The 22,279-nt window shown below is 22.2% G+C and overlaps 8 protein-coding genes across 8 annotated transcripts; 4 read left to right on the top strand and 4 right to left on the bottom strand.

Moving 5' to 3' along the window:
* Positions 1-380: 380 nt before the first annotated feature.
* Positions 381-2,201, top strand: DDB_G0287897 (small MutS related family protein; the record flags this gene model as incomplete). The annotated part of the gene is made up of 1 exon (XM_632001.1): positions 381-2,201. The coding sequence occupies one exon, from the start codon at positions 381-383 to the stop codon at positions 2,199-2,201; it is 1,821 nt and encodes a 606-aa protein (XP_637093.1).
* A 748-nt stretch (positions 2,202-2,949) lies between these two features.
* Positions 2,950-5,862, bottom strand: gacM (RhoGAP domain-containing protein; the record flags this gene model as incomplete). Its single annotated transcript, XM_001134529.1, has 3 exons — positions 2,950-4,922; positions 5,042-5,191; positions 5,295-5,862. The coding sequence occupies 3 exons, from the start codon at positions 5,860-5,862 to the stop codon at positions 2,950-2,952; spliced, it is 2,691 nt and encodes an 896-aa protein (XP_001134529.1).
* Positions 5,863-7,053: 1,191 nt separating this feature from the next.
* Positions 7,054-8,376, top strand: DDB_G0287841 (hypothetical protein; the record flags this gene model as incomplete). The annotated part of the gene is made up of 2 exons (XM_631999.1): positions 7,054-7,120; positions 7,208-8,376. 2 exons carry the CDS (start codon positions 7,054-7,056, stop codon positions 8,374-8,376), a joined length of 1,236 nt encoding a protein of 411 aa, XP_637091.1.
* A 493-nt stretch (positions 8,377-8,869) lies between these two features.
* abcC3 (ABC transporter C family protein) lies at positions 8,870-13,426 on the bottom strand (the record flags this gene model as incomplete). The annotated part of the gene is made up of 4 exons (XM_631998.1): positions 8,870-12,529; positions 12,647-12,810; positions 12,905-13,008; positions 13,116-13,426. 4 exons carry the CDS (start codon positions 13,424-13,426, stop codon positions 8,870-8,872), a joined length of 4,239 nt encoding a protein of 1,412 aa, XP_637090.1.
* A 1,806-nt stretch (positions 13,427-15,232) lies between these two features.
* Positions 15,233-16,684, bottom strand: DDB_G0287839 (adenylate kinase; the record flags this gene model as incomplete). Its single annotated transcript, XM_631997.1, has 1 exon — positions 15,233-16,684. The coding sequence occupies one exon, from the start codon at positions 16,682-16,684 to the stop codon at positions 15,233-15,235; it is 1,452 nt and encodes a 483-aa protein (XP_637089.1).
* Positions 16,685-17,224: 540 nt separating this feature from the next.
* DDB_G0287837 (hypothetical protein) lies at positions 17,225-17,962 on the bottom strand (the record flags this gene model as incomplete). The annotated part of the gene is made up of 1 exon (XM_631996.1): positions 17,225-17,962. The coding sequence occupies one exon, from the start codon at positions 17,960-17,962 to the stop codon at positions 17,225-17,227; it is 738 nt and encodes a 245-aa protein (XP_637088.1).
* Positions 17,963-20,678: 2,716 nt separating this feature from the next.
* DDB_G0287893 (hypothetical protein) lies at positions 20,679-21,332 on the top strand (the record flags this gene model as incomplete). Its single annotated transcript, XM_631995.1, has 2 exons — positions 20,679-21,107; positions 21,228-21,332. The coding sequence occupies 2 exons, from the start codon at positions 20,679-20,681 to the stop codon at positions 21,330-21,332; spliced, it is 534 nt and encodes a 177-aa protein (XP_637087.1).
* A 365-nt stretch (positions 21,333-21,697) lies between these two features.
* Positions 21,698-22,099, top strand: DDB_G0287835 (hypothetical protein; the record flags this gene model as incomplete). The annotated part of the gene is made up of 1 exon (XM_631994.1): positions 21,698-22,099. One exon carries the CDS (start codon positions 21,698-21,700, stop codon positions 22,097-22,099), a length of 402 nt encoding a protein of 133 aa, XP_637086.1.
* Between the last annotated feature and the right edge of the window lie 180 nt (positions 22,100-22,279).

Raw genomic sequence — 22,279 nt, 5'->3', positions numbered from 1 at the left:
TTAATTTTATATTTTTTTTTTTTCCAATTTGCCATCTATTTTTTTTAATTTACCATCTATTTTTTTTTTTTTATCATCAATTGATTATGTTCACGCCGTTGGTGTTTTTGTTGGTTGGCTTATTTATTATACTGGTAATAAAAACCAATTTTTTAATTTGTGATTTAATTAATTATTTAATTTTTTTTTTTTTTTTTTTAAATTTTTTTTTTTTTTTTTTTCAATTTATTTTTAAATTTTCACTCATTGGCTTTCAATAATTTTTTTCATTCTTTATGTATATAAACACAAATAAAACAAATAAAGAGATAATAGTAAATTATCCATTTTTATAATATTTTCATCATTTTTTTTTTTTTTTTGTTGAAATAAAATAAAAGATGGTTCAAACAACAAATGAACAACAACAACAACAACCACTTAATATAATAAAAGAGATGTTTCCAAATGTAAAAGAGGAGACTATTCATTTACTACTTCAAAAGTTTCATTATGATTTATTAAATCCATTTTATATTATGGAGAAATTAGAGAGTGAATATAATGACGATTACTTTGATGAAGAGGATGAAGATGATAATAATAATAATAATAATAACAATAATGAATCAAAAAATAGTATATGTGTATATGATCTTCAAGGGATTTGTTTAGTTAAAGATTGTAAATATCAACATGTAAATACATTACCACATCCAAACGTTTGTAAATATACTTTATATGGTTGTCAAGTTAAGAATTGCCCTTATCGTCATTCAAAAGGTACAATCATTTGTAAACATTGGTTAACTAGTAATTGTTTTAATCCAACTTGTAATTATTCTCATCAATTTGATGATACTTTAAATTTATTAGATGAATTAAATTCTAAAAATAATAATAATAATAACAATAATAATAATAATAATAATAATAATAATAATAATAATAATAATAATAATAATAATAATAATTCAATTAATGGTCAACATAAAAATGGTAGTAACAAAAATAATAATAATAATAATAATAATAAAAATAAGAATAATATAACCAATAATAATAATAACGATAATAATACTTTTAATAATAGTAAAGAGAAAGAAGATTTTCCAGAGCTTGGATCAATAAGTAAACCACCTCCAGTTCAACTTAAAAAACAACCGGGAAAAAGAAAAAAAAATAAACAACCCCCGCAGCAATCACAACAAAATTCCACAACAAAAAATAATTATACAACAACAACAGCAATAGCAGCAACATCAACAACAACAACGACGACAACAACAACAACAAAAACAACAACAGCAACAAATACTACTACTTCAACAACATCAAAACCAACACAAAATACACACTCTATAGTTGTAGTTGAAGAATTAAATATTAAAAAAAACAATAGTGGTGGTAGTGGTGGTGGTGATGATGATGGTAATGAAGATTTCCCAAGTTTATCATCTTTACCAACATTAAAACAAAAACCAAAAATTAAAAGAACAACCTATCAAATTGGTGTTTCTTCTTTTGTACAACTTGAAAATTTGAAAACACTATTTTCTCATGTTTTAGAGAATGATGTAAATAGAGAATTTATTTATAATAATCAAATATATGAAGATTGTTATAATTGTTTAGTTAAAAAATATGGTGAACCTAAAAAACCAGCTGCTATACAACCAACAAATGATCAGTCATCATCATCAAGTTCATCTAAAAATTGTCCATCTTTTGGTATTGGTTCTTATAAAAAAGAATGGGTTGAAACTGGTGTTGAAGTGTCATTATTATATAAACAGCATAGAGAGAGCGCAATTTTACATGCAAGAGAAAGAAATAGATTATTTAATCAAGCCGCTAGAGCATTTGGTTCAGCAGTTACCTCTAGAGAATATGCATTGGAGGCTCAACAACATGATGCACTAATGAAGGAATACAATAGAAAAGCAAGAGATATCATTTTCAACACTAGAAATAAAGATTATGATCCAGTCAATAATAACGTTTTGGATTTTCATGGTCTTCATGTCTCTGAGGCTTTAGAGATTTTAGAAGATCACTTGGATCGTTTACCTTTAACCGTTATCGTTGGTACTGGTCATCATTCTTTAACTCCTTCTGCACGTTTACCAAATAAAATCAAAGATTATTTATCTGGAAATTCTTTCAGTTTTAAAGATATCTCAACAGACAAAAGAGGTGGTTTGTTATTAATTTATAAATAGAGAGTGAAAAAAAAAAAAAAAAAAAAAAAAGTCTGGATTTAAGAATTTAATAAAAATTTGTTAATCTACCTTTTTTTTTAATTTAGTTTCTTTAGATTTGATTATTATTGAAAATATTAATTCGAGTCTATGTTGGATTTATTTTATTTTGCGAGAATAAATTTAATATTATTTAAAAATAAGAAAAAGGGGAATTAAATAGGGTATTTAAAATTCTATTACTCAACAATATATTGCTATGAAATAAAAAAAAAAAATAAAAAAAATTGAAACTTTTTTTTTTCCAAATTTGGACACAAAATAATTGAAAAAAAGTTAAGATAAAGTTTCCAAATTACATCCATTCCCAATTGATAGTTATTAAACTGCACAACCATTAACATTACATGAGAAGATTACGTGAGTTTTCATCCATTATTCAAAAGATAAATAAATAAATAAATAAATAAATAAATAAATAAATAAATAAATAAATAAATAAATAAATAAATAAATAAATAAATAAATAATTAAAAAATTTAAATGATTGATTAATTAAATAAATAAAAAAATAAATAAAAAAATAAAAAAATAAAAAAATAAATAAATAAATAAATAAATAATGTTTTTTTTTTTTTTTAATTTTTTATAAATTTTTATTACATATTGTATTTGTTTTTGTTATTACTATTTCTATTTTTATTATTTTTTTTATTTTAAATTTTTTAAACAAAAAAGAAAAAAAAAAAAAAAAAAACTTAAATTACAATTACATACTTAAAGATCTATTTATAAATAATAACTTATCGACAATGATTGTAATTTCTTCAGGTGATGCTTTATTATTAAAAACGTGTTGAGTTAATTCATCGATTTGAGTGACAAATCTATCGAAAAGAGGGGGCAATGCTTTTCTAAGGGTAGTTAATTGATCTTCACCAGGGGGTAATGCTTTAATATCGGGTGGAGGAATTAATTTACATTGTACATAGATATCATTTAGGACAGCTTTAACATTTCTACTATGTTTACCAATTTCAAAAGCACCATTTATATCGACTCTCTCTAGATTGGATCTCATTGAACCAAATCTACTTTTAATTTCTTGAGAACAAACTTCAATGATTCTAATGGTTGCTTTATCTGCGGATATTTGATTTTCGGTTGGTGGTGTTACATTACTATTACTACTACTATTAAGACCATTACTAGTTTTTAATCTACCCATTAATGGTGAAGAATTTGGTGAACTATTATTATTATTATTATTACTACTACTATTATTTATATTATTATTTATATTAATATTATTATTGCTACTATTATTTTCAAAATCACTCCAAGAACTACCAGTTGGTAAAGATGGTGGAGGTGATTCTAAAATTGATTTTAATTTACTAAAGATTTGAGCAGTTGAAATCACTTGTTCCTTTAATTGGAATGTTGAAATCTTTAATTTAAAATAATAGATATAATCACTAATTTCATCAGCAGCGACTTGAGAAGCTCTCTTTATATCATTTGCTTTCTTTTCTTGTTCTGTAAAGTTGGTTGTATCCAATTTTGGTATTGAAGATACCAATAGATTGTAAGACATTGGTTTTGGATATTCTTGAATAAACTCTCTAATATTAGCTTTGGTAAGTGATAATTGTTTCTCTGATGATTCATTCATATGTTTTTTAGCATCCCTAATGATTGATGAAAATTTAATGATATGATTATAATTGAATTCTTTTTCAATACTCTTTAATAAATTTTTAATTAAAAGTAATGCTTGTTCACTAACCATAGTATCAATTGATACTTTGATTTTTCTAACTTTATCTTCAACCTCTTGTTCTGAAAGTGATGAAAATGATGTTGATGCACCTGGTGGTGATAATGCAAATCCTCCAATTGATAATCTTTTATTTATTAATGGGCTACCATTTGGTGTTATATTATTATTATTATTATTATTATTATTATTATTATTATTATTATTATTGTTGTTGTTACTATTATTATTATTATTATTATTATTGTTATTACTATTATTATTATCTAAAGTTGAAGCTGGTACTGGTGGTGGATTTGTTGTTTGTGGTGTTAATGTTGGTGTTGTAGTTGGTGTTGGTTTTGAAAGTATTGGTTTTTGCTTAACAATTGTCATTTGTTGTTGATCATCTTTTGGAATGGTTGGTAATAATAGTTTTGGTGATTGTGGTGATTTTGGTGATGTTTGTAAATTTACTTGTAAACTACTTGATGATAATGAACTTGTAATTTTACTCATACCAATTGTTGGATGGCTTTGTTGTTGTTGCTGTTGTTGTTGTTGTAGTTGTTGTTGAATTAGATTTGAAGATAATGAAGATATATTTGGTAATGATGAATGTTGATTTGATTGTTGTTGAAGTTGTGATAATGTATTATTGGTACCTAATATTGTTACTTTTGAATTTGGATTTGGATTTGTTGGTGGTTTTGAAATCATATCAAATTCTTCAATCCAAAGTTTAACAATCTCTTCCAATGTAGATTGATCGGATTTCATGTAATACATATCCTCAGCTGGTCTAAGAAAAACTGGTGAAAATATCTTTGCTAAACTCTCTGAATTCATTTTACTTGATTCGCTACATTGATGAACTCTGCTTAATAATCCTAAAACACTCTTAATTGCACCTCTAAATCCAACTGGTAAATATAATAATAAAAATCTATATGCCCAAATTCTGTCTGTTGGTGATAAAATTGCTAAAAAAAAAAAAAAAAAAAATAAATAATAATAATAATAAAATAATAAAAAGAACAATATTAATATATTATATATTATATATTTTATATATATATATGTTAAAATTAAATATACATACAATGAGTTAATAAAAAACTATCATATAATTGATATGAAAATAAAGGTTCAGGTAATAATGCTAAATATTGTTTCATTATTTCCCCAATAACTAATGGATTTTGTGTTAATGTTGATAAACTTGCTTGTTCCATATCTCCTATACTTAAATCTTTGTTATAAAATAAAAAATAAAAAAAAAAAAAAAAATAATAATTAATAATTAATAATTAATATTTATATTATTATAATCATAATAATAATTAAACTAATACCTTTAATTAAATTCTTTTTTACATTTTGAATTTCATTATCTAATTCAGGATGTGGTTTAAATATACCTTCAGTATTAAAACCTTTATTTAAAAGATATTTTGAAAATTTATTTAAAATTGAGGAACCAAATTCAGTATTTGGGTTAATTGGTTGTCCACCAAAAATATTACCAACATAGTTATTATTAAATTGTGATGTATCGATTAAAGATGACGATGATGAATATGTGGATGTGGATGACGCTCCTGCTGCTGCTGCTGAAGCCACAGATGATGATGATGATTTACCAATTGTGTCATTTGAAGAGTTTGGTGTTGAATATGTGGATGTGGATGATGATGATGATGATAATGGTGGTGAATTATTATTAGAGTTTACAATTTGAATTGGTTGAAATGATGATGATAATGACGAACTTGACGTATTACTAATAGATCCTAATGGTCCTAATCCACTAACTGAATTTGCATTACTTATTGTCGAGTTTAATGGTGATGATGAAGTTGGTGATGCTCCTGGTGTTCCTCCTGAATTGGAGTTTTTCTTCCACCCAATAAACGATGACATATTACTTTATTTTATTTATTTATTTATTTTTGTTTTTTTTTTTTTTTTTTGTTCAATATCAAATATTAAATTAACCTTTTTATTTTTTTTTTTTTCAGTAAATTAAAATTTTTAAAATTTACTGAAAAAAAAAAAAAAATATATAAATTTAAAAAAAAAAAAAAGCAGCAAAACTCAAAAAAAAAAAAAAATAAAAAAAAAATTAAAAAAAAAAAAAATTAAAAAAAATAAAAAAAAATAAAACAATATCAATCCTACCAAGATATTTTAAAAATATAGCCTTTTTTGCTTTTTTTTTTTTTATTAGTTTTTTTTTTTTTGTATAAACTCTTTTTTCAAGTTAGTAAAAAAAATTAAAAAACCAATGAAAAAAAAAATTAAAAAATAAAAAAATATATATTAAATTAAAAAAATAAACTATTTTAAAATATCATATTACACTTGTGATTTTAAATGAGTAGAAAATAATAATATAAAAAAAAATTATTCATTTAAATAATAAAATAAATTTAAAAATAATAAAATAAAATATCACATTTCCCTTGTTATTTTAAAATATTAGAAAAAAAAAAAAAAAAAAAAATAATTATTTGAATGATTTTTTTTTTTTTTTTTTTTTTGTTGAAATAAATATTATAATAAACTTTTTTTTATAAATAAATTTTTTATTTCAAATTGTTAATTAGTTTTAAATTATTTTTAAAAATATCATTATTTTAATTTTTTAGAGGTTAAGTGTGGGTGTTAATTTAAGACTGAAGTTAATGGTTTTTTTTTAATTTTTGATTACCATAAAATAAAACTCTTCGCAGTAACCCAAAAAAATTTTTTTTATTTTTTTTTTTTTCCGATCATCCCAGTATGTCGATATCTTTTTTTTTTTTTTTTTTTTTGGTAAATTAAAAAAATAAGTATTTCCAATAATAATGTCTAAATCATATTTTCAGATAATAACTTAATTATATATATTCAAGAAATTGGTTTTTATTTGATTATCACAATATGATTTTTAAAATAAAAAAATAAATTATTTTTATATTAAATAATAAAAAAAAAAAAGTATAAATTAAACTTTAAAAAAAAAATTTAATTATTTCAGAACAATCAATTTTATTTACCTATTCATTTATATTTATATTTTATTTTATAAAAAATTAAAAAAGTTACAACAAACAAAAAAAAAAAAAAAAAATGAAAATTTTAATTTGTTTAATTCTTCTTTTATTCACCACTTATTCTGTGTATGGAAAACATTGGGGTATTTATTTTTTTTATTAAACAATTGTTTTTTTTTTAATTTAATTATTAACATTATAAAAAAAAAAATATTTTTAATTTTTAATAGATAAAATTAAATCAGCTACTGAAGAAGATGATGTTTTCCGTTCCTATAAAATAAGAACCAATGATAAATCAGGATGTCCTTCATTCTCAGCCAATGGAGTTTCAGTTGATAAAAGTATTGTTAAAGACCTTAAAGTTGACACCAGTATTTTTAATTTCCAAACATGTAATAGAAAAGCTACACAATTCCCAAACTACTTTTTCAATTTCTTTTCATTAGAACTCAATGGTAATAATACCAATAATCCAACAAATAGTAGTGCTAGTTCGGATGAAGAATCGTCTGATGACCATCATGATATTGAATTTTCAAAAATTTCAATAGGATATATGCCAACTTTTATTATTGAATATGCTGAAAATAATAGTATTGAAGGTTTTCAATATGGTGGTGATGAAATTTTGGGTTACATAAATTTATCAAAACAAAAATATTCATTAACTAGAGATCAAAAAGAAATGGAAGGAAATAATGGTAAAAATTTTACTGTCTATCAAATTGAAGTTACTTCTGATAATAATATTTTCCAAATGGTATTTTACATTAGTGGAGCACCAATCAATGTTGGTGATGTTAAATTATCAGCTGAACAATCAAAAGTTGATGTTTCAATCATTGGTTATTACAATGAATCAATTAATGTAAAAAGTAATGGATGTCAATTTGATTCCAAAAATATTAAAAATTTAAATTGTGCTTCCACTGGTCCTTCAAATAATAATCAATCAAGATTAGCAATAACTTCATTTTTTGCAACTAAAAGTAAAAACATTGAACTTGATATTGATAGAGATGAACATAATAAAAAAGATTCAAATATTGAAATAAAAAATGAAGAAATTAATGCTGGTTTTTCATGGGTAACTCAAGCTTCAGTTACAAATGATAAAGGTGACTCAACTGATGTTAAAGTAATTTCAAACACAACTGAATATTCAAAATTCAATGATTTCGGTGCATTAATGATTAAACAATGTTTTGGAAATGGTTTCTTCCAATCAAAGTTTTTAATTCATTCATTTGATGCAATTCGTCCAAATAATTTAACTCATGATCCAGTACTTGGTGGTGAATCATCTTTAGACTCTAGTTCTTCAAATTCATCATCTTCAAAATTGGTTTTATCATTATTTGTTACTTTATCCTTAATTTTATCATTAATAATTTAAATTTATTTTTTTAAATTCAATTTTTTTCTTTTCAATAAAAATTTATTAACTTTTAATTTATCATTAATATTAAAATATATTTTTAATTATTTATTTAAATTAATGAGTTTTAAAAAAAAAAAAAAGTTGTAAATGGAAAAAACCAAACAATTTAAATTTGAAATAATAACCCCATCCAACCAATAAGATCCAGTGCCTCAAAGAGAAATCGATTTATTTTTGATTATTTTTTTTATAGTAATTTTATTTTTTTTTGTGGTTTTTATTAAGGCATTTAATTAGAAAAATTAAAATGGATAAATAAAAAAAAAAAAAAAAGATCCACAGAAAATAATAATAATAATAATAAATAAAAAAATAGTTGTTTAACAATTAACAACTTCCAATTTTTATCTAAATAATTTACATTCCACCATCCTATTAAGATGGGAGAGTACCATTTATTTTTAAACTTTAATTTTTTTTTTTTTAAAAAAAATATATATTATTTATATTAATTATCGCCAGCTTCACTATTATCATTATCATTATCATTATCATTATCATTATTATTATTATTATTATTATTATTATTATTATTATTATTATTATTATTATTATTATTATTATTATTATTATTATTATTGTTATTATCACCACTATTATCTAAAGCTTTTGGATTAGGATTATCTTCAGCTTTTAAAGATTGTTGTGGTGGTGAATTAATATTATCTATATCAGCATTTTTAAAAGGTTTTTGTTCAGGAGTTGGAGAGATTGGTGGAGTGATTTGATCAATATTGACACCATCTTTCTTTGCTTGAGCCAATCTACGAAGGTAGGCAGCATTTTGTGGACCAGTTTCTTCAACCAACCAATTTAATAAACCAGCAGGATTTTGTAAAAGAGTCCAAGGTTCATCGAATTCACTGATTTTACCAGCATCTAAAACTATGATTCTATCACTATCCATGATAGTATTTAATCTATGAGCGATTGTTAAAATTGTACAATTACTGAATTTCTCACGAATTGTAGCTTGAATTAAAGAATCGGAATGACCATCGACCGAAGCGGTAGCTTCGTCGAGTACTAAAATCTTTGGATCACGAAGTAAAGCTCTGGCAAGACATAAAAGTTGACGTTGACCAACGGACCAATTATCACCATTTTCAGTGACTTTTGAATCGAGACCACCCTCGAGTGATTTAGCTACATCATGTAATTGAATATCTTTTAATACGGACCATAATTGATCATCTGTTTTTTCATTGAAAGGATCAATATTTTCACGAAGAGTACCACTGAATAAAACTGGATCTTGTGGGATGATAGCAAGATTACGACGTAAATCTTTGAGACCAAACTTGGCGATATTTTCACCATCGATTAAGATTGCACCTTCTGAAGCTTCGATTAAACGGAACAAAGCCAATACGATTGAACTTTTACCAGCACCAGTACGACCGACGATACCAATTTTCTCTTTAGCTTTAATTTCACATGAAATACCCTTCAATACTGGGTCTAAACCTTCACGATAACGCATAACCAAATTATCAAAAGTGATAGCACCATGTGGTGGCCAATCTGGTGCTGGACGATGATCTTCAACGATTTGCAATGCTTCAACTGGACCTTTAATATAATGAGTGATACGTTCGACAGAGTTCATTTTAGTTTCAGTATCTGCTGCTTGAAGGGTAGCACGATTAAGATTACCAGTCAATGAGAGTGCATAGGAAAGTGATAAACCAACATTTGCAGCGGAAATTGTATCCCTATCGATTGTGATGAAAAGACAGGCAAAGAAGGTGACTAAATTTGCTAAGAGATCTAAACGTAAACCTAACCATTGATTCATTGCTTGAAGTGTAAGATAACATTTGTTATTATTATCCAAACGGAATTGATTGGTGAGAATATTCTCTTCCTTCTTTCTATAGGCTCTAATGGAAACAACACCACCCAATGTCTCTGAGAAATGGCTGAAAATTGGTGATCTACTAATGGCTTCAAGTCTTTGTAATTCTCTTGAAGTGTAACGATAAAAGAATTGAAGAAAATAGAAAATGATACAAATTGGTGCCAATGGTACCAAAAGGAATGGTGTAATGATGGAAATGATAATTAAAGTTGCTACGACAGTGGTAAAGAATACCAAAAATTGTGAGATTGAAGTTGCCATTAAATTATCAACACCATCTAAATCTCTAGTGAAACGATTGATAATTCTACCCAATGGTGTTGTATCAAAGAATGACATTGGTGCTCTCAACAATGCATTGAACAATTGATGATGCAATGCTCTTGATGCACGAACTGTATATTCAAAGAAGAGGAAATTACGACCAGCTGAAATTAAAATAGAGGTCATACCAACACCAATGTAAATACCTAAATATTGAGTGTCTGTTAAACCGGATGGCTCTAAACCTTGTGCTACAGCCAATGCATTCTTTGTTGACTCATTTTGCCAATGTGATAACCACCAATCTACAAATGTTCTTGTACCAGTATCCATAAGGAAGAATATAAATGCCATGAGGAATAAGAAACCACCACCAACTGTAATATATTTCCAATATACCCACATTGCTACTGCACCTTCTTCTCTCTCTTCTTGTGAGGTCAAAACACCATCTTTATTTTGAAGTTTTGGCTTCTCAGTTGGTTTAGTCTTCTCTTCGACAACGATATTATCAGATTCTTCAATTTCTTTATCATCTTCAACATCTTCATTAACTGCAGACTCATCGACACCATAGGCTTGAAGTAATCCAGAGAATTCTTTTTGAGCATTAATCAATTGTTGATAGGAACCACGTTCAGAGATTTCACCAGCTTTCAAAACCACGGTATTATGAGCGAATGGTAAATAATTCAATTGATTAGCTGCTAAAATAACGGTCTTACTCTTTAAGATACCTTTGAAACATCTATGGAATAAATGTTTACCGACATGTGCATCCACAGCCGATAATGGATCATCTAAAATGTAAACATCTGAATCTGAATAAACTGCACGTGCAATGGAAACACGTTGTTTTTGACCACCTGAAAGATTGACACCACGTTCACCAATCTCTACCAAATCACCTTGTGGGAACAATTCAATATCACGTTCAAGTGCACAAACTTCCAATACCTTTCTATATTTTGCTTCGTCATATGGTGAACCGAATAGAATGTTATCCTTCAAGGTTGCATTGATGATCCATGCTTGTTGTGGAACATAGGCAACATTACCTTTCATTGCCACTGAACCATCCAAAACATCCATTTCACCCAACATTGCTTGAATGAGTGAAGATTTACCTGAACCAACTGAACCGACAATCATTGTCAATGTTTTACCTTTTGCTTCGAAATTAATATTTTTCAATGTGAATGATTCCTCTTTCTTTTCTTGATTCCATGTTAAAGTTGCATCTCTAATGTATATACCATTCTCAATGGATGGATCTTCGATTTTACTAATTTCTTTCATCTCTGGTAATAAAAGGAAATCAGTGACACGTTGTGCTGCAATTTTCATTTGAATACCCAATGCAACGATAATTGGAAGGAAACCCAATGGTAAACGAAGGATATTCAAATAGGAAAGTGCTGCAAAAATTTCACCTGCATCCAATTTCTTGTAATAACCATAATATGATGAGAAAACCAATACTGATACAGCGGTTGGTAATGCTGCTACAATTACAATCAACATTGCTCTATAACGAGAGAAGGAGAATAATAATTTAATCTCTGCCTCACGACGTTCAATAACTTTCTTTGCAAATGAATCCTCCCATGCATAGAGTTTAATGATTTTAATTGCTTGTAAAATTTCATTGGTAGTTTTAACACGTTTATCTGTGAAACCAACCAAATGTCTTCTAATCTCTGTTAATTTCTTTGCTGCAATACCATTGAATGGTACTGCTGCCAACATCAAACCCAATCCAACAAATGTTGGCCATCCAATTGCACGATATAACAATGCTAAACAAACTATAATTTGTGGTAATGCAAATACACCATTATTTACCAATTGGAAAACTTCTACCATTCTTTGTGCATCATTACTCATTAAATTTACAATTTCACCTGGTGATGTATTTGCTCTTGCTGAATTTGATAATTTAATTGCTTTTCTATAAACATCTAAAACAATTACTGATCTTAACTAAAAATAATAATAATAATAATAATAATAATAATAATAATAATAATAATAATTAATAATTAATAATTAATAATTAATAATTAATAATAATTATAAAATAAAATAGAAAATACTTACACGATCACCAGTTCTTGCTGAAATCATATTTGATTGATATAAACATACAGAACCAATCATAGCTGACCCAAACATAATTAATGCATAATAATAACCCATATTTGGATCTTCAGTTGAAATACCACTTCTAGATTTTAAAACAAATGTAACCATACGTTTTAAAACTATTAAAATAAAAATTATTGTTAGTATATAGGTTGAGTATTTTAGATTTAAGAAAAGGAAAAAAAAAAAAAAAAAAAAAAAAAAAAAACATACTTTCTGGACCAACAAATTGTGATGCTGCATAAATTGCATAGAAAAACCAACTTAACACAAAATATAAACCAAATGCTCTAAAAGCTGCTCTAATATATGATGGCCTATAATTTAAAGAGAGATTTAAGAAAATGTATATTAATAAAATGTTTTTTTTTTTTTTTTTTTTTTGGTAATGACGATGATGATAAAAATAATATAAAACACTTACTTTGGTTTTTTAATTTCAACATCCCATGATATTGCTATTTTTTCTGCTAAATATGCAGATTTATCATATGATGCTAAATCCCAAATATGAGATAATTGTAAAACATGTCTAAAACAATGAACTACAAATCTATCGGCCCATGAAAATGTTAACCATGATATAAAATTACTGTTTTCTTCTGCTGATTTCTTTCCTCCATATCCAATCTTTTTCTCTTTTTTCACTTTTTTATCTTTATTTTTATTCTGTTTTTTGCTGCCTTGGTCATTATTTGGTTGATTGGCTTCAACACCAACTTCCTCTAATTCCATTTCTTAAATAAATTTTTTATTTTTTTTTTTTTTTTGGATTTGTTTTGCCAACGTCAGTAAATAAATTTGAAATTACTAATAACCAAAAATTATAAATTAAAAATTTTTAAAATAAATAAATAAATTAATAAAAAAAAAAAAAAGTTAATATTAATATTACAGATATTAAAAAGAAAAAAATTATTGGTAATTTGTGTGTGTGAATGTTATAATATTATTTTATTATTCTTATTATTATTATAATTTTATTATTTTTTTTATGTCTTATTTATTTATTTTTTATTGTTTTTTTTTTTTTGATGTTATATATAATTTAAAAATAATTTAAATAATACATTAAGATTAAAAAAAAAAAAAAAAAAATGAAAAAATTTATATATTACAATTGTATTATCAAAAAATTATTAAAAAAAAAAAATAAAAATAAAATAAATTGTTTGTTTTTAAATCTGTGGTCTTTATTTTTGCTTCTATTTTTATTATTTATTTTGAAAATATGAGAAAAAACATATATATGTGTATTATATACTATATTCTTTAATTGATAGAATGGACTAAAAGAGAGGATTAATTGTCCTTTTCCTTCAAAACAGATCTTTTTTTTTTATTTTTATTTTTATTTTTTTTTATTTTTTTTTATTTTTTTTTTTATTTTTTTATTTTTGTTTTTTTTTTTTTTAATTTTTTTTTTTTTTTTTTTACTGCAAAATTTTGATATTTACCAAAAAAATAAAAAAAAAAGTAATAATAGATTAAGTTAAGAAAAAAAAAAAAAAAAAAATTTATTTATAACTTTCAAGGTTATATGTTTTTTAAAATAAAAATAAAAATAAAAAAAAACAAAAGAAAAAATCTTTTTTTATTTATAAATTTTTTAAATTTTTTTTTTTCCTCTCTGACACAAAAAGAATGTCATAAGGTTTTTTTTTTTTTTTTTTTTTATACAAAGGTGTGTTGCACCATAAATTAATATGATCATTTTTTTTTAAAAAAAAAAGTTTATAAATAAAAATAATTCCAACAAAAAAGGAAATTTAGGAATATGCATCAGCATTTTTAAATGATGGCGTTATTTTAAAAAATCAATTTTTTTTTTATTTTTTTTTTAATTTTTTTTTTTTCTGAAAGTTAAAATCTTTGGCTTTTCAATTCAAAGGTTATATGATTTTTTTTTTTTTTTTCTTTTTTTTTTTTTGTCAAAAAGAATTAGATTGGGGTAACATTAACAAAAAAAAAAAATAAAAAAATAAAAAAATAAAAAATTCAACTAAATAAATTAATTAATTAATTCTACAACTAATCATTTATCATTTTTTTATTTTTTTATTTTTTTATTTTTTTTTTTTTTATTTTATAATTTTGGTTTTTAGACCTCATTAAAATAACGTTTTTTATTTTCATTTTTTTTTTTTCCACATTTCTCCTTTGATATTTTAAAAAAAGCCACCAAAATTTTTTACTTTCATTACACGAATTTTCTCAAAACAATATTTTTATTTTTGTTTTCCGGAATTCTGGTTAAAAAGTTTTTATTTTTTATTTTTATTTTTTTTTTTGTAAAAGGTTATAGTGGAGCGAAAATTTTATTTTCCGGTCAACTTTTTTTTTTTTTGTTACTGGTGGTTTTTACAAATAAAAATAAATAAAAATAAATAAATAAATAATAAAAAAAAAAACAAAAAAAAAAATAAAATAAATAGATAAATAATTTATTAAAAAAAAAAAAAAGAAATAAATAAAAAAGAAAATTTGAATAAAAATGAAATAAATAATTAATTTTATTATTATTATTTATTTATTTTTTTATTAATTTAAATTAATTTTAACAGCTTGACTTAAATCACGAATTGCAGGTTTTTCAAAATCTAATTTAAATTGGTATTCTTGTTTTGTTAAATTTGTAATTTCATGAGTTATTGGATCAATACGTCGTGGTATATAAGTTGTTTTAATATCAAAGGTAACTCTGAAACCTCTCTCTGATAAGAGATCCAAAGCCATATCGACTGCCAATGATGATGAGAAAATACTATTTGTTATTCTAAGCATCGTACTACCAGCGATAGCTTGACGACGAATTGTTGGTAAAAATTCTTTTTCAATTACATGAACCACTGAAGTGAAAAGGATGTTATGTCTATTTTGATATTCATCTAAACGAGTGATTAAATCAACACGTGCATGTTGAATGATATCAGTGACCAATGGTATACGTTGAACTAAATCAAAGGTTTCTTGAGAGAGTTCCAAAGAGGATTGATATTTAAACTCCTTGATTATACTTTGTTGAACTTTATCCAAAGACTTTGAGGCATCGATAATTGAGAATGGGAAATGTTTTTTCAAAGTTTGTAAGGTTGAATAGTGATCTCTGAAAATCTTGTATCTCTTTCTTGCCGCCTCTTCAGAAAGATCCGTGTCACGTTCTTCCAAGAGAGGCAAACCTTGCTCTTTTAGCTTCACATTAGTATCACGAGTTATGTCACCCCTTCTTAATTGCCTATCTACAGATTCCTTCTCGCCAACGAATAGCACCGTTACCCTAAATATTGGTCGAGGGAAGAAGGGTGCCAATGGTGTGTTGTAGTATACCTTTCTCATTTGCTTCATCTTTTGATAGAGTGCATTAGTAAGTTCCACTTGAATATTGGTTCTTGGAAACCCATCCACAACAACACCCGATCTATAGCATGGTTTTCTTAATTCCTCTAAAAATAATTCCAATACATTACTATCGCTAACCATACCACCTGATGATTTAATCTTCTTTGCTTCTTCATTATTTAATAAAGAACTCATTACAATTGGATCTGCAGTGATACCTCTGACACTGCTCATGAAAGGGGTATTGGTACCTTTACCAGAACCTGGTGCACCTGCTACCAATATGATCTCTTGTGGAAATCTCATATTATTAGCACCATACTTTTGTTCCAATTTATTCCAAACTGTATTGAAAATAATTAAAGGATCTTTAATCTCTAAATCATCTTCATTAGAATTATCATTTAAAATTGGATCAATTGAAGATTCTATATTATTTTGTTGTTGTTGTTGTTGTTTTTGTTGTTGTTGTTGTCTTTGAGTATCAGTATTTAATGATGTTTGTGTATTATAATTTCTTTTAAATATATTATTATTATTTTTATTATTATTATTATTTGATTTTACTAAAACATTTTTATTTTTAATTTTTAAAAAGTAATTTCTATAATTATTACTATTCCTATTTAATAATTTAATTGAAGTTTTTATCATTTTCTAAATATATATTTTTCTTTCTTTTATTTCTTTTTTTAGTTTTATTTGTTGCGTCTAATGTTTTTAATTATTTTTAAAAATAAATAAATAAATAAATAAATAAATAAATAAATAAATAAATAAATAAATAAATTAAATAAATAAATAAATAAATAAATAAATTTTAAATTAAAAAAAAAAAAAAAAAAAAAAAAAAAAAAAAGATTTTTTTATTTTGAAAAAAATTAAAAAAAAAATTAAAAAAAAATTAAAAAAAAAATTAAAAGAAAAAAAAAAACTAAAAAATTAATGGCAACATTTTGTTTGAATCACAACAGATGAAACTAAAACAGAAAATTATAATTATTTTAAAAAAAAAAAATTTTTTTTTTTTTTTATTTTTTTTTTTAATTTATTAAATCAATCTTTAAGATTTTTTTTTTTTTATTATTTATTATTTCCATCTTTTTTTATATTTTTTTATTTTTTTTTCCATCTTTTTTTTTTAATTTATTTCCATGTTTTTTTTTTTTTATATATTTTTTTTTTTTTTTTTTTTTAATTAAAATCGGAATTTGGTTGTGGAGTAGTAGTAGTAGTAGTAGTAGTATTATTATTATTATTTAAGCAAAATGAGCAATCTAATTTACCAAATTTATTTAATTTAAATACAGAACGTTGGCTAGATGAACATTTTGAACAAATATGATTTTTTGGAAATGGGGTAGTTGACAATTCTGACATTTCATTATCATCGTATATTGATTTTCTTTTACCATTACAATCATAATGATAGTAAACCCATGTAAATTTATTATTTTCATTTATATTATTATTAATATTATTATTATTTATACAATTAATTGAATTATTTTCAATTTGATCATTATTATTATTATTATTATTATCATCAATTTTTGGTAAAATTAAAGTTGCAATTACATTATTTGAATTTTGATTTGATGAAGTACAATTTGATTTAAAATTTCTTTTTTTAAAAATATGTGATTTTGAATTTAATTTTTTTGATTTACTGATTTTTTTTATGATTTTAATATTATTTGTTATAGTTGTACATAATTTATTAGTTTGATTATCATTTTCTTGGAAATCTTCCAAAATGGAAATTTTATATTCTTTAATATTATTTGATTGATTTTCAATAGAATTTGTTGAATTATTAATATTAAAATAATTTGGAAAATATCCAAAGGAAATTATATCATAGTATTTTGGAGATACATTTATTTGCTCCATACTGCATTTAGTTTCTATTATTTTAGTATTATTTTTCATTTTTTATTTTAATTTATTATGATTATTATTATTAATATTATTATTTTTAAAATTTAAAATTATTATTATAATTCCTATTTTTTTTTTTTTATTTTTAAAATAATAATAATTTTTTTTAATTTAAAATTTATTTATTTATTTATTTTTTTTTATTTTGGTTACTAAAAAAATGAAATTTATTTTTTTTTATTTAAATAATTGATTAGAAAAAAATAAAAAAAAAAAACAAAAATAAAAAATAAAAAAAATAATTAAATAATTAAAAAAAAAAAATAGATAAATAAAATTTTAAATTTAATATAAATGTGCTATATAGGTATTGTTGTACATATAATTAAATTTAATTATTTTACATACAACATAAATAATAACAAAAAAAAATTAAATTGTCCAAATATAGAATCATATCAATAAAAATGGATGTGTGGGTAAAAGATATATTAAACACACTAAAACACACACACTCTCTCACACACATGCATATATGCAGAGACAAAATTAATTGTTTAATAAAATAAACATAAAATTTTTAATTTTTCCAATACCATCAAGATTTGGTGGTTGTTAATATTGTATGCTTTTTTTTTTTATTTTTTTATTTATTTTTTTTTTTTATTTTGTTTTGTTTTTGTTGCTATTATACAATTTTTCAAAAATATAAATTTTATATATATAAGTATAAAAAATTTTAAAACACCACCAACACCACCACCATGTAAATACAAATTATTATCATATATATCCATAAAAATAAAAAAAAATAAAAATTATATTTTTTTTAAATAAAAAAAAAAAAAACAACAAAATAACAACATCAACCATAATCAATGAATATGATATAATAGGACATTATTGAAAAAATATATAAAATATGAATAGAAATAGTGAGTGGGCACTCCCACACTCCCACACTCACACACTATCTTTCACTCACAAGTATACATATATCATAATATATGATTACCGTTAAAATAAATTATTTCCAAATTAATTAAGCCCACACGTTTTCACACAAATTCTCTCAATATAGAAAATCTACTACCAACCACCCACACTTACTCACTCCCCACTACTACTTCTATATACTGTTTCTATTTTTAACAAACAACAAATAAATACATTGAGTTATAAATATATTTATTTATATTTATAATTAATATTTTCCATTTTAAAATAAAAAAAAAAAAAAAAAAAAAAAAAAACCTTTGGGATGTGAAAAATGCATGCGGAAAAAAAAAAAAAAAAAAAAAAAAAAAAAATTTAATTAAATAAATATATAATTCAAAAAATTACACACACACACACACACTCTCTCCCTATCTCTCACACACACCCACACACAGATAAAAGAAACACTAACACTAATCGTATTTAGGAGAAAATCATATAAACAACAATTGAAACATACTTAAATTAGAAGTTTCTTTTTATGTTAATAGAGTAATAAATGTTATCATGGTATTTTACAACATTTAATTTATAAAAAAGGTAAAAATTAAATAATCGTATTTGGAAAAAAAGTAGTGGAAATAAATAAATAAATAAATAAAGGAAATCATTGTTGTTTTTTTTTTTTTCTAAAAATTTTATTTTTATTTTTTTATTGGTTGTGGCGGTTGGTGTTGTTATTTTTGATATCTATCTACAAATAAAAATTATTAAAATAATTATAGTATTCATTTTCTTTTTAATTATTATTATTATTATATAAATTATTTTTCATATTTTTATTTTTTTATTTTTTTTTTTTTTTTTTTTTTTTTTTTTAATCTCATTATCATAATATTTTTTTATAATATTAAAGGTTTTTTTTCGATATGTATAATTGGATTTATTTATTTATTTATTAAATTTTTCAGATTGATTCTTGATTTGATTTGATTTGATTTTAATACTTGAAGATCAAAATTTTATAAATTGAAAAAAAAAATTTAAAATTTAAAAAAAAAAAAAATAATAATAATAAAAATAATTATAAATCCTCCTTTTATCATTTTGATTATTTTTTTTTTTTTTTTTTTCTAATCCACTTTTTTTTTTTTTTTTTTAATTTTTAATTTTTTTTTTTAATTTTAAATTTTAAAAATTAATTTTTTTTTAATAAAGAATTTTTTAATTTTTAATTTTTAATTAATTTTTTAATTAAATATTTAAAATTTATTTATTTAAATATTTTTTTTGAAATTAAGTTATTAAATTTTTAATAAAAAATAAAAATTAATAAAAATTAAATAAAAAATGAAAATAATAAACCCACTTGTTGTTTTATTTTTTTAATTATTTTTTTTTTTTATTTTTTTTTTTTTCTCTTTATTTTTTTATTTTTTTTTTTTTTTTAACTGACAGTTAGTGTAGTGACCTCTACTTTTTTTTTTATTTTTTTTAAAGAATCTACATTTTAAATTTATTTATATATTTTTTATTAAACAATTGTTTATAAATTTCCCATTCATCCCATCCATCTAAATTTCATTTTTACTTTTTTTTTATATTTTATATTTTTTTAATTTTTTTTTTTTTTTTTTTTCTTTCCACTTTTTTTATTCCATTTTTTTTTTTTTTTATAATTTTAATTTTATATTTTTTATTTTTATATTTTTATATTTTTATATTTTTGTCGCACAACAACAACAAAAAAAAGAAAAAAAAAGATACGATCAAAAAAAAAAAAATTTAAATTAAAAAAAAAAAAAAAAAGTACAATAATTGAAAAGGGATGAGATCAAATACGTGTGTTTTGGAACAACATGATTCTGAATGTATAAATCTAATATTGTTGGTTAATGCAACTTCATTTACCAAACAACAACAACAACAACATAATTTTAATTATCAACGTCTTCAGCATAGAATAACTCCACCACCACCTCCATCTTCTCCTTTATTACCAAAAAAAGAATTCAATTCAATAGATTTATCAATTTTAGATAAACAACTTTATTTGGATAATAATAATAATAATAATAATAATACTATTAATAATAATACTAATAATATTAAAAAAGATAATAATGATTGTGATGATGATGATGATAGTAAATCGGATAAAAATAGCGATGATGATACAAATGATAGTGATGTAAATAGTAATAATAATAATGGAAACCACCAGAAAAAAAAGATTAATAAAAAATTAAAAAAAGACGTGGGTATTATAGTATTCATATATCACCACAGTCCAAAGAGGAAAAAAAAAAAAAAAAAAAAAAAAAAAAAAAATCACCATGCTAACACTTTTTATTATTTTTTATTTTTTTTTTTATAGGGAACCAACCATTTGAAAAGATTTAAAAAATTAAATCATATCAAAAAAAAATTAATCAATATAAATTCAATTTTGGTTTCAAATGTATCACCAATTAATCAATAATTTTAACCTTTTTTTTTTAAAATTAAATATGATATATAAAAATTTTTTTTTTTTTCATTAGTAAAATTAATTATGTACAAACAAATTAGAATAATAAATTTATTTTAATATTCCATTACCCATCCACTTACTATATATATATATATATATATATATATATATATATTTTTATTTTTTTTTTTTATTTGAAATTAATTTTTATCCTTATATTATTTTTTTTTTCGAACCAATTATAGAATTTTAATTTAATCTTTAAATTAATTTTTTTTTTTTTTTTTTTTTTTTTTTTTTTTTTTCAAAAAAAAAATACAATAAAAATAAAATTGAAAATATTTATTTTAATTTGAATCAACAATAAATAGAAAATGGATAAAGAAAACAATTTATATATTAAAGAAAATTTAAATAAACAAATCAATTTTTATACAAAAGAAAATTTAAATAATAAATTATACAAAGAAGTTGCAAAAATTGCTAGAGAATTAGGAATTAAAAATGTTAAAGGAAAAAAAAGTGAAATTATTGAAAGAATAATAAATTTTTACCATCAATCTGATTGTTATGGTAATAATAATAATAATAATAATAATAATAGTAAAAATAAAAATAATAATTTAATTAATAATAATTCAAATGATACACAGGATATAATAAATGTTGAAAAATTAATTAAAATTGATGAAGAAATTAAATTATTAGAAAAAGAGATTAAAGAACTTGAGATTTCTCAATTAAATAGAAATAAAAATGATCAAAATAATCTATAAATAGTTGGAGCCAATTTATAAAATAAATTCACACAAAATAATAATAATGTAAAATTAAAAATAAAATAAATGAATAAATAAATAAATAAATAAATAAATAAATAAATAAATAAATAAATATTTAAGAATATTATTACAATATTTATTTTATTTTTTTAAATATACATATATAAATATATT

The sequence above is a fragment of the Dictyostelium discoideum genome (genome assembly GCF_000004695.1).
Source record: "Dictyostelium discoideum AX4 chromosome 5 chromosome, whole genome shotgun sequence".
NCBI lineage: Eukaryota > Evosea > Eumycetozoa > Dictyosteliales > Dictyosteliaceae > Dictyostelium > Dictyostelium discoideum.
Note: the sequence above shows the minus strand (reverse complement) of the source record. Positions and strands in the feature narration are given on the sequence as shown.